At 46.7% G+C, this 15,638-nt stretch overlaps 1 protein-coding gene across 2 annotated transcripts in view; it reads left to right on the top strand.

The window, feature by feature from the left end:
- The window catches only part of DNAH11 (dynein axonemal heavy chain 11), a 321,971-nt gene that overhangs the window by 166,161 nt on the left and 140,172 nt on the right, over nucleotides 1-15,638 (top strand). For both annotated transcript variants that reach the window (XM_061586939.1, XM_061586942.1), the window contains one exon: nucleotides 8,903-9,142. In XM_061586939.1, the coding sequence (XP_061442923.1) occupies nucleotides 8,903-9,142 (240 nt within the window). The remainder of the gene's footprint in view (nucleotides 1-8,902; nucleotides 9,143-15,638) is intronic.

The raw sequence follows: 15,638 nt of genomic DNA, 5'->3' as shown, positions 1-15,638 counted from the left end.
GGAGAGCATTGATATAGTGAGCATAACGGAGACCTGGTGGAATGGAGAAAACCAGTGGGATACGGTTATCCCTGGATATAAACTATATTGGAAGGACAGGGAAGGACGTATTGGTGGCGGAGTCGCTTTATACGTGAAAGAAGGCATTGAATCCAGCAAGCTCGAAACCCCAAAAGAGGCAGACTCCTCCACAGAATCGTTGTGGGTGGTGATACCATGCCCCAGGAGGGACTTAATACTGGGAACGATCTATCGTCCCCCTGATCAAAATGCTCAGGGAGATCTGGAGATGAGATATGAAATTGAGGAAGCATCCAAACTAGGAAATGTGGTAGTAATGGGTGACTTCAACTACCCGGACATAGACTGGCTGCATATGTGTTCCAGTCATGACAAAGAAGCAAAGTTTCTAGATATTCTAAATGACTATTCCCTAGACCAGTTGGTCATGGAACCAACCAGAGGGACGGCGACCCTGGACTTAATCCTCAGTGGGGACCGGGACCTGGTGCAAGATGTAAGTGTTGTTGAACCGATTGGGAGCAGTGACCACAGTGCTATTAAATTAAACATACATGTAACTGGCCAATTGCCAAGAAAAACCAACACGGTCACATTTGACTTCAAAAGAGGAAACTTCACAAAAATGAGGGGATTGGTAAAAAGAAAGCTGAAAAACAAAGTCCAGAGGGTCACATCACTCGAAAATGCTTGGAAGTTGTTTAAAAACACTATATTAGAAGCTCAACTGGAGTGCATACCGCAGATCAGAAAAGGTACCGCCAGGGCCAAGAAGATGTCAGCATGGTTAACAAGCAAAGTCAAGGAAGCTCTTAGAGGCAAAAAGTCTTCCTTCAAAAAATGGAAGTCTTGTCCAAATGAAGAAAATAAAAAAGAACACAAACTCTGGCCAAAGAAATGCAAGAAGACAATAAGGGATGCTAAAAAAGAATTTGAGGAGCACATTGCTAAGAACATAAAAACCAACAACAAAAAATTCTATAAATACATTCAAAGCAGGAGACCATCTAGGGAGACAATTGGACCCTTGGATGATAAGGGAGTCAAAGGTGTACTAAAGAACGATAAGGAGATTGCAGAGAAGCTAAATGAATTCTTTGCATCTGTCTTCACAGTGGAAGATATAGGGCAGATCCCTGAACCTGAACTAACATTTGCAGGAAGGGATTCTGAGGAACTGAGACAAATAGTGGTAACGAGAGAGGAAGTTCTAAGCTTAATGGACAATATAAAAACTGACAAATCACCGGGCCCGGATGGCATCCACCCGAGAGTTCTCAAAGAACTCAAAGGTGAAATTGCTGATCTGCTAACTAAAATATGTAACTTGTCCCTCGGGTCCTCCTCCGTGCCTGAGGACTAGAAAGTGGCAAATGTAACGCCAATCTTCAAAAAGGGATCCAGAGGGGATCCCGGAAATTACAGGCCAGTTAGCTTAACTTCTGTCCCTGGAAAACTGGTAGAAAGTATGATTAAAGCTAGATTAACTAAGCACATAGAAGAACAAGCCTTGCTGAAGCAGAGCCAGCATGGCTTCTGCAAGGGAAAGTCCTGTCTCAGTAACCTATTAGAATTCTTTGAGAGTGTCAACAAGCATATAGATAGAGGTGATCCAGTGGACATAGTGTACTTAGACTTTCAAAAAGCGTTTGACAAGGTACCTCACCAAAGGCTTCTGAGGAAGCTTAGCAGTCATGGAATAAGAGGAGAGGTCCACTTGTGGATAAGAAATTGGTTAAGAAGCAGAAAGCAGAGAGTAGGAATAAACGGACAGTTCTCCCAATGGAGGGCTGTAGAAAGTGGAGTCCCTCAAGGATCGGTATTGGGACCTGTACTTTTCAACTTGTTCATTAATGACCTAGAATTAGGAGTGAGCAGTGAAGTGGCCAAGTTTGCTGACGACACTAAATTGTTCAGGGTTGTTAAAACAAAAAGGGATTGCGAAGAGCTCCAAAAAGACCTCTCCAAACTGAGTGAATGGGCAGAAAAATGGCAAATGTAATTCAATATAAACAAGTGTAAAATTATGCATATTGGAGCAAAAAATCTGAATTTCACATATACGCTCATGGGGTCTGAACTGGCGTTGACCGACCAGGAGAGAGACCTCGGGGTTGTAGTGGACAGCACGATGAAAATGTCGACCCAGTGTGCGGCAGCTGTGAAAAAGGCAAATTCCATGCTAGCAATAATTAGGAAAGGTATTGAAAATAAAACAGCCGATATCATAATGCCGTAGTATAAATCTATGGTGCGGCCGCATTTGGAATACTGTGTACAGTTCTGGTCGCCTCATCTCAAAAAGGATATTCTAGAGTTGGAAAAGGTTCAGAAGAGGGCAACCAGAATGATCAAGGGGATGGAGCGACTCCCTTACGAGGAAAGGTTGCAGCATTTGGGGCTTTTTAGTTTAGAGAAAAGGCGGGTCAGAGGAGACATGATAGAAGTGTATAAAATTATGCATGGCATTGAGAAAGTGGATAGAGAAAAGTTCTTCTCCCTCTCTCATAATACTAGAACTCGTGGACATTCAAAGAAGCTGAATGTTGGAAGATTCAGGACAGACAAAAGGAAGTACTTCTTTACTCAGCGCATAGTTAAACTATGGAATTTGCTCCCACAAGATGCAGTAATGGCCACCAGCTTGGACGGCTTTAAAAGAAGATTAGACAAATTCATGGAGGACAGGGCTATCAATGGCTACTAGCCATGATGGCTGTGCTGTGCCACCCTAGTCAGAGGCAGCATGCTTCTGAAAACCAGTTGCCGGAAGCCTCAGGAGGGGAGAGTGTTCTTGCACTCGGGTCCTGCTTGTGGGCTTCCCCCAGGCACCTGGTTGGCCACTGTGAGAACAGGATGCTGGACTAGATGGGCCACTGGCCTGATCCAGCAGGCTCTTCTTATGTTCTTATGTTCTTATGTTCATTGTTAATCTGCCGAATCCTTTCTTGAACCCAAGGGACTTGGATGCTCACCTCAAAGACGCAACAGAGCTCAAATTGGACCAGGGCCTCAGGAGATTCCATGTGGCTAGTGCGTTCTCCATCTAAGCCGTGGCAGCTTCCTCTGTGTTTGCTACAGTTTCCCTTCTTTGGTTGGAAGACTTGCTGGATGGCCCGCAGCAAGACCTGGCCCAAACCCACAAGTCTCTGCTGAATATATCCTGGGCAGTAACCTTTATGGCAGATGCAGCCATGGATGCCATGCAGTTTGCAGCAAGATCTCTAGCGGCAGGGGTCTTCACTCGACAAACCCTTTGGCTATGCCACTGGGAGGCTGACTCCATAGCCCGCTCAAACCTTGCCTTAGAGCCCTACATGGGAGGCAAGTTATTTGGCGATGATGCCTTAGCCAGCGTCTTGGAATCCAACGAAAAGAAAAAGTCAATGCCTTCCTCCAGGAAAAAAGATGGTAGGAGATCCTTTCGGAGATCATTTCAGAGATCCTTTCACCCATATCTCACGTTGCATTTCTTTCGAGGCTCCAGGATGTCAGGGAGGGCTGTCCTGCCCAGCGTGAGAAGCATGAAATGGAGGCGAGACTGGAATCAATTCTTGTTTTATTAAAGTAACATCAAAGGCAAGGTGTCTCATAGAGGTCACTAACTTGCTCACTGTAATCCCTAACTAACTACTCAGGCTTACTCTGCAGCATGTAAGGGAAGTTGACTCAGCACCCACAACGGGGGTGTGGGCTTATATAGGGAAGGATTTCGCTCACAATCTCTGACTCCTGCGCGGTGCCTCCTTCTGACCAAGCCTCTTTTCTCGGCGTCATGCACAGGGCGACAGAGGGCACACACACGTCTGTTCATCAGACAGTCTAGACCAGCCTTTCCCAACTAGTGGGCCACCAGGTGTTGTTGGACCACAACTCCCATCAGCCTCAGCCAGCATTGCCAATGGTCAGGAAAGATGGGAATTGTGGTCCAACAACATCTGGTGGCCCACTAGTTGGGAAAGGCTGGTCTAGACTCCTCAGGTGCCGGTTCCATTGAAGGGGGAGGAGGCGTTTCTGGCGTGGAGGCATTTGAAGGGCCAGCCAAGGACTCCTGGGTGGGGTGGAGTTGCTGCGTGTGTGAGGTCTTGCTCCAACGGCTCTGCTGGGATTCTCGGCAAAGGAGGGGTCTCAGTGTGAGCAGGCGACATTCCCATGGAAATTGGAGAGCGGTTGGGCATGTCTTCTCCCCCCAGATCTTCAGGAGCATCCTCCCCATTTGACATCCCTCCCATCTGCGGAGCTGGGGGTGTGCACTCCCCCCCGAGTCACTCTGCACTGGGAAGGGATCCTGGGACTCCCCCAGCCCTGGATCCAGGCCCCCCAGGTCCCGACAAGGTCAAAGGATTCTGGGGCTATCCACCCCTTCTGGAACAGACAGCGTAACCAGCCTAAGGGACACCTCCAACAATTCCCCAATCGATCGGGGTTTGGGTCTCAGTCGCAAGGAAACAAACATCAATTCTAATGCCTACAATCCTCTGGTGGGAGGCCGTCTCCAACGCTTTCCTCACTGGTGAATGGAGACATCATCTGACCAATCAGTGCTTCTCACTCTCAGGTATGGCCTAAGGTTGAAATTCACTTTCCTATCTCCAGTGAAATTAATCCCATCCCCCCTGTCAGCATCTCCATTCAAAAGGGAAAGAGTCTTACAGGTGATTTCTCATCTACTTCAATTTGTGGCCATAGAACCCGGCCCGACAGGGGAGAGATTTTGGGGACATTATTCAATCTTCTTTACTGTTGTGAAAAAAGACAACTCATTCAGGGCGATACTCAATCTAAAACCCCTGAACGAATCCATAAAGTACCGGAAGTTCTGCATGGAAACCCTACTTTCTATCAAGGAAGCCTTAAGGAGGGGAGATTTCCTCACTTTGATTGACTTGAAGGAGGCCTACCTCCATATGCCTATCTTCCCACCTCACAGGCGTTATCTCAGGTTTGCGGTGGGTGAGGATCACTTCCAGTACAGGGCTATGCCGTTTGGCCTGTTGTCTGCCTCCAGGGTATTCACCAAGATCGTGGTTGCCCTGGTGGTACACCTCAGGTTGCAGGGAGTCCATGTCTTTCCCTACTTGGATGACTTCCCAGTTCGCTCCCCAGCATTACACAAGGCCTGAGAAGATCTACATGTCACCTTGGCCTGCCTGAAGGACCATGGGTTTCTGATCAACCAAGCGAAGAGCTAGTTATCTCCATCCTACCACATTATACACCTGGGAGCCACAACAGAGTCACAGCAGGGAATTCTGAGGCTAGCACAAGAGTCAACAAGATACACAATGCAGTGTTAAGTCTTATCTCTTCCAGCTCAGTGGATATAATGCAAATGGCAGCAGTTCTAGGGCTGATGGTCTCCACCTTCCAAACTACACCTTGGGCACATCATCACTCCGCACCTTCCAGTGGGCGCTTCTACCCTTCCAAAATGACATTGCAGCCAGGCATCACTGCAGAGCATCCATGTCATCATGGGTCTGTCAGTCTCTCCTTTGGTGGATTCATGAACCCAATTTGCTGAAAGGAGTTCTGTTTCAGGATCCCTCTCGTTCTCTGATCACATCAGACGCCAGCCTAACAGGCTGGGGAGCCATCTGCGATGGCCTAATAGTTCAAGGAGTATGGATGTCACAGGAATCTACACTGCCTATCAATCTTCTGGAACTTTGGGCAATTCGCCTTGCCCTGAGGCACTTCGCGGTGTACATACAGTTGGGGGCTATCCTGGTCAGTATCAGCCAAATCAAACTTGAACCGTCAGGGAGGAACATGCTCCTCTCTCCTTCAGAAGGAAGCTTCTCTTCTGTTCCAGTGGACAGAGAAGAACATGGACTCCATTCTCGCAGAGCATCCCAGGGGGGAGGACAACGACCAAGCAGATTGGCTGAGTCGTCAGAAAATGAACCAGGGAGAATGGAAGCTTCACCCAAGGGTGTATCAGGAGATAGTGTCTCGCTTCAGCAGAGTCAAAGTGGACCTGTTCGCCACCCAGCACAACTGCCAGGTGAAGAGATTCTTCACCAGGTATGTGTCTCCAGAGGTGGAAGGAATAGATGCCTTGACATCCCAATGGCCCCTAGGCCAATTGTACACCTTTCTGCCCCTTTCGATCATTCCCAGAGTAATTCAGAAGATCCGAACCGAAAGGGGTGACAGTTCTCCTAGTAGCTCCCTGGTGACCAAGGAGACCTTGGTTTCTGGAACTCCTTGACCTATCAGTTGAACCCCCATGGCAGATTCCCCTAAGGGAGGACCTGTTCTCCCAAGGACAGCTTCTCCACCCAGATCTAGGCTGGTTGGCCCTTCATGTCTGGAGTTTGAGAGGAGACGGTTATTAAAGAAAGGCATTCTGCCCCAGGTGCTGGAAACAATGATGGTCAAGTCAAGTCAAGTCAAGTCTTGACAGGTGCTGGAAACAATGATGGCCTCTAGATGTCCTTCAACCATCAGAGTATATAAGGGCACTTGGAAGGCCTTCTCAGCCTGGTCACAGAAAAAAGGTATACGACCTTGGAAAGTGGGTATCAATGAGATACTAACGTTCCTTCAGGATGGTCTATCATTGGGTCTCAGACCAAACACCCTGAGGCACCAGGCTTCGGCATTATCTGTCATCCTCTCCAAATCTCCAGACAATCCACTGGGATCTCATCCCTTCCTCAAGTGTTTCCTTCGAGGGCCAAATATTTCGGCGCCACCTACTGTTCACCAATACCCAACTTAGGACCTGTACAAATTGCTAATGGCACTACAAAAGCCCCTGTTTGAACCCTTAAATCACATTTCTCTTCATTTGCTATCCTTTAAGGTCTTGTTTCTCATGGCCATCACTTCGGCCCGTAGAGTGTCAGAGCTGAAAGCCCTATCTGTGGATAGACAATTCTGTGTGTTCCATAACAATAGAGTAGTTCCCTGCACAGTTCCTTCCTTCCGTCCTAAAGCTTTGTCTATCTTTCACTGTCAACAAGAGCTGATACATTCCTCCTTCTGTCCTAATCCAGTTCATCCCATAGAAAAGGCATGGCACTCACTTGACGTGAGGAGAGCCCTTAAGGTGTATATTTCTAAAACAAAATCAATACGCAAGACAGATAGTTTGTGTCGTTTCACCCAGCCTCACTGGGGAATAAGGCCTCTACCTCTACACTAGCCAGGTGGATTAAAGCATATATTACCTTGGCATACGCTTCACTGTGACTGGCCCATCCGGCCAGAATAGTTGCCCACTCTACGAGAGCAGCATCCACGTCAGCAGCATTTTCACTCAATGCCTCTCCAGTGGAGATTTGTAGAGCCACTCCTAAAACATTTATTAAACGTTACAAAATAGACACCTATGCATCCGCTGAAGCAACCTTTGGGAGGAGAGTGCTACAGCACGTCCTCTCGGATCACTAGTATTTTCAGCCCAGCAAGGTTCCCATTCTACATGGGTCAGCTTTGGTATGTCCCCCCTGATATCATCTTTACATGCACAAGAGAAAAGACATTTGGTCTTACCGTGAAGCGGTTTTTCTCTGTGCATGTCCAAAGATGATCAGGGCCACTCCCTAGGAGGTCTAGGCTGCATTACCACACAATAAGCCTCTTGCAGTGAGTGTATGAGTGCTGTTGTCTTTCATCCTGTGAGTGTGATTCCCATCGTTCCTTCCTCATTGATTGGCTTGTCATTGAAAACTGAGGCAAGGAGCTGCACAGAGTGGGAGGTGCCTACAAAATTCAACAGTGCTCTTCTGCCTTCAACCGCAAGGTGGAGCTAGCTACCCCACCTGATATCATCTTTGGACATACACTGAGAAAAACTGTGTCATGGTAAGACCAAATGTCTTTTGCAAAAAATTCACAGTGGACTTCCCAAGCTTTTGAAACTTGTTCCTTGACAATAGTTTTTATACTGATTTGAAAAATAATTGGTATAACGATACTTGTGCCAAATGCGTAGTTATACCTTTAGTTAACATAACGTAGTTATACGCTACGTTTTTTCACATCTTCAGTTATTCACAAATATGTCCGTGTGACGTCCTTCCCCTGGCACCACCTGTGAGGATCTCACTCGTGGCTACCAGCAGTCAGGATCGTTGTGTTTATTTTTACCTCTCTCTGCTCTAGCACAGATCTCAAAAGATCCCTCTGCTAGGCCACACTACCCAACACTCTGAGTACTCAATATAGCCTCTAGACTGTGCCTTAGTCTCTTCCTGGCTATATGATACCTTGTGTCTGTGTGTATCAGTAATTCCCAACCCCCCTGAAGCCTCTTGCCCATGAAGCTCACAGCTCTGGGTTGTTCTGTGGTACTGAATGCTGATACAATATCTCCTCCTTTACCGCTGCCACCATTAGATACAATTTCTTCTCCAGCCTTGGTTTCCCTGCCTTCCCCCCTGGTCTGTACACTCCAGCTAAGGAATCAGGCTTTTAAGTAAACCAAGAAAATGTTTATTGTTCACACTAGGAATAACAAGATTACTTATATATATATTGTTGACAAGCGTATGGTTTCATATATGATTCTTTTATGTTCTTACTTCTTAATATTTGCCTCAGAACTCCTAATCCAATCTCTCTACAACAACCTTCAACATCCACCATCCACCAAACACCACCTTCAACATCCACCAAACACCACCCAGACTCAACTGTCATCCTCTCATTTATACCTTCAGCCATTCAAACCCACAGCCAATCATCATCCAACATTCTACAGCCCGTGTACTCCCTCTTCTCACTCACTCCACTTACCATATTTCCTATAATAAACCTGCACTTACCATATATACATTATATTAACATACAGGAACATCACAGTCCGCAATATATCATTGGTAACTGTCTTACAGATTGCTGAAACATATGCATTTTCCTCATGTTTTAGAGACACTTTGCAGTGTTTGCAATGAACTTCCCATCTGTTGATGCTCTGAGGACTATCTATAGCAAGATCCTTGATTTACATTTTCAGCGGCTTGGTTTTAATCCATCAGTGTTAAAACATGGACCTGCCATGATCCAAGCAGCAATATGGCTTCACCAGACAATGGTTCAGAACTTTCTCCCCACAGCCATTAAATTCCATTATATTTTCAACCTTCGAGACCTCTCCAACATCTTCCAGGTCTGTAGAGAGAAATAGTATGTTTGTAACAGATATAGATGATATAGATATGATGTGTGCTTCTCTCTCCAGTTTTCACACTCTAAGTGAGATATGTATATACATGTGTATGTTTTTAATTGCAATTTGCATGCAGTAATTTGACCTAGTTAATAAAGTAGCAATACCAATTCATGGTATTTTTTTAAAGTAAGATTATCTCTGCACAGACAGTCTATTTGCATGAAAACTGTTTTTACTTCTCAGAATTACAGGTTAGAATTTTTCCATTTTGGAATGTTATATCAAATGCTGAAGTGTACTTCAGAGTCTGTAATTAAGTGTGCTTTGCTATTGAGGCTCAAACTATACATGACAGTGCCAGGTCTATGTTTTGTTTTTTAAAATACCTAGCTATAACCTGATTCTGTATACAAGAGGGGAAGGTTAGGAGCTCAATTTTAAGAGCAAAAGGACTGCTCTTGTGAGAGGAGTTCCTTCCTTTCTTTCCTAACTAACCCTGCAAAAGTAATTTCTTAAGCTGTTTCCCCTCCCCCATCTCTGCTAGGCTCTGATACTAGAAGTGAGCCTGGTGATATGAAAAGTGCTCGCACAGTGGTTAGGTAAGCTATGGGAGGACGGAAGGTCTCCTCACTTGCATGCCACCTGTTGCTCTTAAAAGCAGGACTCACCTGCCTCTTTATATATGACTGGGCTCTTCCACGAAAAAGGGCTTCTACCATCACATGTACCACAAGCAAAAGTAATTCTGTAAAGCTGAAAAGTTTACTAACATCTGATGAAATATTAAGTAAAACGTGTAGGTAGATGGTTCTCTGTGAATGGGAGAAATGTGTGAATGGGTGGAGGTTTGCTCTGGCCCCACCCTGTTTTGGTCTTGGCCCCACCCACTACTAGTATGTAGCAACTTCCCCCAATGGAATGTGAGCCTCAACAAAGCTCCCCCACAAATGATTTATAGGTAGAGTTTCTTATTTGAAATAGTGAAGACTGGATTTCCTAATAATTTAATGGAAGATGCTTTTAAGACGCACAACATTCTTAATAAGGCAGAAGGGACTTAAATGAAAGATACAATTAATTTCAGAAGTCTGCAGTATCATGTTGTCAGTAATAAAATTTATGGCCAGAACTTAATTTGAGCCTGGATACATTGGGGCAGTGGTGGGGAACTTCCAGCCTGTAGGCCTAATTAGGCCCACCAGGCCTCTTCATTTTACCCACGAGACTGTTTGGGCAACCACACCCATAAACCCTCTTTCTGAGAAAAAGGCAGCAGAGAGAGGTTCTGATCTCCAGTTCCAGCACTACACACCACTGCGCTAAGATCAGAGCTTAGCCCTTTGCCTGCTCTTTAACAGTAAAAGTGGAGTAGGTGTGAGTGGAAATACTGCCTTTTACTCATAAGGAGCAGACCGAGGGTTTATCTCAGTTCTTAATACAGTGGTGCTTAGCACAAATATGAGGAAATAAAATATCTCTGCCTGCTCTTTATTTATTATTATTCTTATTGTTACAATTATAGCCCACCTTTCCTCCAAGGAGCTCAAGGTGGCATACAAACATGGTTCTCCCCTTCCCAATTTTTACCTCATAACAACCCTGTAAGGTAGGTTAGGCTGATAGACAGTGACTGGCCCAAGATCACACAGTGAGCTTAATGGCTAAGTGAGGATTTGAACCCTGCTCTCCCAGTCCAGCGCTCTAATGACTACACCACTGTGGCTCTTTTAATATCATCTCTAAAGAGCAAGCAGAGTGATCTTTCCAGCCACCATCACCCCAAAACTGGAGTAGAGAAGCGTGGAAATTCTGCTTGTTTGTGTACCTGCCTGTTGTGTGTTAGCACATGCATGCATATTATGTGCCTGTGTGAGAGGAGAGAGTGGCTTGTGAATGTGTGTGCGATTGTGACAAGGGGGGGAGGTACATGCATTTTTTCTTTTGGGGGGGAGTGTGGGTTTTTTGTGTTATCATCCACAATTAGAACGTATCGTGTGAAAGGTTGGGCGATTCCAATCTGGCCCTTAGTCTGAAATTTATTTATTTATTTATTTATTTATTTCGATTTCTATACCGCCCACAGCCAAAAGGCTCTCAGGGCGGTGCACAACATAGAGTAAAATACAATAAAATTACAAAGGTCAGTAAAAAGCATACATATTAAACAGTAAAACAGCCTGGTATAAATTGAAAGCTAAAAAATAAATTAAGTTAAAATGCCTGGGAGAATAAAAAGGTTTTAACCTGGCGCCGAAAAGATAAAAGTGTAGGCGCCAGGCGTACCTCATCGGGGAAACTGTTCCATAATTCGGGGGCCACTACTGAAAAGGCCCTGGATCTTGTTACAACCCTCCGAGCCTCTCTGTGGGTCGGGACTCGGAGGAGGGCCTTTGATGTTGAACGTAGTGAGCGGGTAGGTTCATATCGGGAGAGGCGTTCCGCTAGGTATTGTGGTCCCGCGCCGTGTAAAGCTTTATAAGTCAAAACTAGCACTTTGAATTTAGCCCGGAAACAAATAGGTAGCCAGTGCAAATGAGCCAGGACAGGTGTTATACGTGCGGACCGCCTGGTCCTCGTCAACAGTCTAGCAGCTGCGTTTTGCACTAGCTGTAGTTTCCGAACTGTCTTCAAAGGCAGCCCCACGTAGAGCGCATTGCAGTAATCCAATCTAGAGGTTACCAGAGCATGCACGACTGAAGTGAGGTCATCGCTTTCCAGATAGGGGCGTAGCTGGGCTACCAAATGAAGGTGGTAGAACACATTCCATGCCACCGAGGCCACCTGAGCCTCGAGAGACAGGAATGGATCGAAAAGAACCCCCAAGCTACGAAGCTGTTCTTTCAGGGGGAGTGTAACCCCATCCAGAACAGGTTGAACATCCACCATCTGGGCGGAGAAGGCACTCACCAACAGCGTCTCAGTCTTGTCAGGATTGAGCCTCAGTTTATTAGCTCTCATCCAGTCCATTATCACGGCCAGGCAACGGTTCAGCACATTAACAGCCTCACCTGATGAAGATGAAAAGGAGAAATAGAGTTGCATGTCATCAGCATACTGGTGACAACGCACTCCAAAACTCCTGATGAGCACCCAGCGGCTTCATGTAGATGTTAAAAAGCATAGGGGACAGAACCGATCCCTGCGGGACTCCACAATGGAGAGTCCAGGGTATTGAACAATGCTCCCCAAGCCCTACCTTCTGGAGGCGGTCCACCAAGTAGGAGCAGAGCCACTGCCAAGCAGTACCTCCAACTCCCAACTCCGTGAGTCTCCCCAGAAGGATACTGTCAGGCCCAGGATGAGACTCAGGAACCAGACCAGAGGTTGTAAGTAATTCGTGTTTTATTAGGGTAATATCCAAGCAAAGACTGCGTCTTCTCATGAAGCAATACAGGGATACAGGTCCTGCGGCATTGGGAGAAAGTTGACAGAGCAAGGGGCTGCTTCCCGCCTGTTCTTTAAGAAGGGGCCAAACGGGCGCGCAACCTTTCGCTCCTCCTTAACTGCTCCTCAGGTACTGCCCGCCTTCCCCCCCTTCTCTCCTGTCTTTTCAGCTGTCTACGTGTGCGCGGTGAGGGGGGAAGCATCGGCCCCTCCTCGTCTGAAGTTTCCGATTCCAGTATGGGGGATAGGGAAGGGGCTGATGGTAAACTGCCTGGTAAACTGTCTCGCCGCTTTTCTGCTGTGGGCAGCCCTCCCTCTTCCCCCTCTTGCTCTGAGCTTCGAAGAAGGGGAGGCGTGAGAATATCCAGGGAGGATTCTGAAACTTCAAAGCTCTCAGGCTCCCCGTTGCTAGGCGACCCTATCGCTGGCATTTCCTCTGTTTCGTCTTCACTCCAAAGGGGGGAAGTTCCTCCCCCTCCCCTCTGCCATCCATATGAATCCTCTTCTCCCAACTCCCCGGGACACCAGCTCTGCCTCCCGACACCATCCCCCCTCCCAAGCTGTGCCCCCCTCCCCCTGTCTGGCTTGGGACGGTGGGGAAAACGTTGATGGAAAAGTTTTACCAAATCTGGAGCATGCACATCAGCTGCATCTTCCCATGATCTGTCAGCCACTCCATAGCCTTTCCAGTGGATTAAGAACTGCAGCTTGTGGCGTCTGATCCTGGAATCTAAGATTTCCCCAACTTCAAACTCATGCTGCTCATTTACCAGGAGTGGAGCTCCGGGAGGCTCCTCTGGCCGCAACTCACTGGGAGGGGCGGCTTTCGTTAAGAGGGATCGATGAAACACAGGATGTATTTTAAACGTGTCGGGTAGCTTCAGTCGGTACGCCACGGGATTAATTTGAGTTTCTATTTCGAAAGGACCCACCCTCTTGTCTTGTAATTTTCTACATTTGCCCGGCATCTGGAGGAAGCGGGTGGACAGCCATACCTGGTCTCCCGGTTGAAGGGGGGGGGCTCCTTCCTGTGCAGGTCAGCAACTCGCTTGTACTCCGTTTTGGCTTCGTTTAACTGCTGTTTCAGTGTCTGTTGCGCCGCTTGCAATTCCTTAAGGAAGTTCTCAGCTGCCGGTACCAGCATTCCTTCTGAGCTGCTTGGAAAGACTTTAGGATGGAATCCATAATTAGCGAAGAACGGGGTTTGTTGAGTGCTGGAGTGCAGAGAATTGTTGTAGGCGAACTCTGCAAAATGCAAATATGATACCCAGTCAGTCTGTTGATAGGACACATAACTTCGTAAATATCTTTCCAAAACGGCGTTCAAGCGTTCCGTCTGCCCATCTGTCTGGGGGTGATGGGCGGAGGAGAGTTTTAATTCCGTCTGCAACTGTTTCCACATTGCTCTCCAAAATTTGGCTGTGAACTGAGTTCCTCGGTCTGAGACTACGCTGTTTGGCAATCCATGCAGCCGGTAGACTTCTTTTATGAATAACTTGGCCGTTTCTTTAGCCTCTAAGGCCCCTGCACAAGGAAGAAAATGCGCCATTTTGGTAAGTAGATCTACCACTACTAAGATGGCTGTCATTCCTTGGGACTTGGGTAGATCAGTTATAAAATCCATGGAGAGGTCCTTCCAGGGTTCGTGTGGGACAGGTAACGGTTGTAACAGTCCTGCTGGTTTTCTTGTTTGTGTTTTTGTCAGCAGAAAGACAGAGCAGGACTTTACATAGCTCTCAATATCCCGATGCATTTTAGGCCACCAGAAGTCCTTGGCCACGTTCTGAATGGTCTTGTAAATCCCAAAGTGTCCCTCTGTGATGGAATCATGACACTGGCGTAGGATTCTGAGCCTTAATTCCCCTTCTGGCACATATCTGGCTGTTTTGAACCATAACAGTCCATTTCTCCAGTGAAAGGTTACTTCTGAGTCTTGACCTTGTCCCGTCTCCTGCCGATATTTTAGCTTGTCTGCATCTTCTTGTTGTGCCTTTTTGAGTTCCTCTTCCCATGAAGGCTGGCATGATCCCAACGTTAATTTCTCTGGCGGGATCACGTACTGAGGCTGGTCCTCGGATTCACTTTCTTTGTATTGTGGATGTCTGGATAAGGCATCCGCTCTCTGGTTTTTGGCTTGGGCATGGTACGTAATCTTGAAGTTAAACCTAGTGAAGAACTGGGACCATCTTATTTGTCTCTGGTGCAGCTTTCTGGCTGTTTGGAGGCTTTCAAGATTCTTGTGGTCGGAGCGCACTTCAATCTGATGAGAGGCCCCCTCTAGGTATTGTCTCCAGTTTTCAAAAGAATCCTTGATGGCCAGCAGTTCCTTCTCCCATACCGTGTAGTTCTTCTCTGCGGGCTTTAACTTCCGAGAGAAGTACGCGCAGGGGTGCAGCTCCTTCCCTTCTTGGTCTAATTGCAGAAGGACCCCCCCGATGGCAAAATCCGAAGCGTCTGCTTCCACGACGAAAGGGCGGTTCGGATCAGCAAAGCGCAGAATGGGCTTGGTAGCAAACCTTTACTTCAGCTCCTCAAAGGCCTCGGTGGCGTTCTCTGTCCATTGAAACTTCTTCTTCCCCTTTAAACAGTCAGTCAGAGGAGCTGTTAATTTGGAAAACCCTGGAATGAACTTTCTGTAATAATTGGCAAACCCTAAAAACCATTGTACATCCTTTTTGGTGACAGGTTGGCCCCAGTCCAATATACAGCTCACTTTCCCTGGGTCCATCTCCACGCCTTCCGCTGAGATTCGATATCCAAGGAAGTCTAGAGACTTGAGGTCAAATCCACATTTCTCTAACTTAGCATACAGGTGATTTTCTGTCAGTCTCTTCAACACCGTTTTCACATGCTGGTCGTGGTCTTCCTGGTTCTTTGAGAACACCAGGATATCATCTAAGTAACAGAATACATACATGTCCAACAAGTCTCTAAACACGTCGTTCATGAACTTTTGAAACACGCCTGGGCTCCCACAAAGCCCGAACGGCATGACCAGGTATTCATACTGTCCATAAGCGGTCAAGAATCCTGTTTTCCATTCATCTCCCTCTTTCATTCTGATGAGATTGTATGCTCCTCTCAAATCCAGCTTCATGAAGATTTTTGC

Source organism: Rhineura floridana, chromosome 10, assembly GCF_030035675.1.
Source record: "Rhineura floridana isolate rRhiFlo1 chromosome 10, rRhiFlo1.hap2, whole genome shotgun sequence".
NCBI classification, from domain to species: domain Eukaryota; kingdom Metazoa; phylum Chordata; class Lepidosauria; order Squamata; family Rhineuridae; genus Rhineura; species Rhineura floridana.
This window is presented reverse-complemented; position numbering and strand designations above follow the sequence as displayed.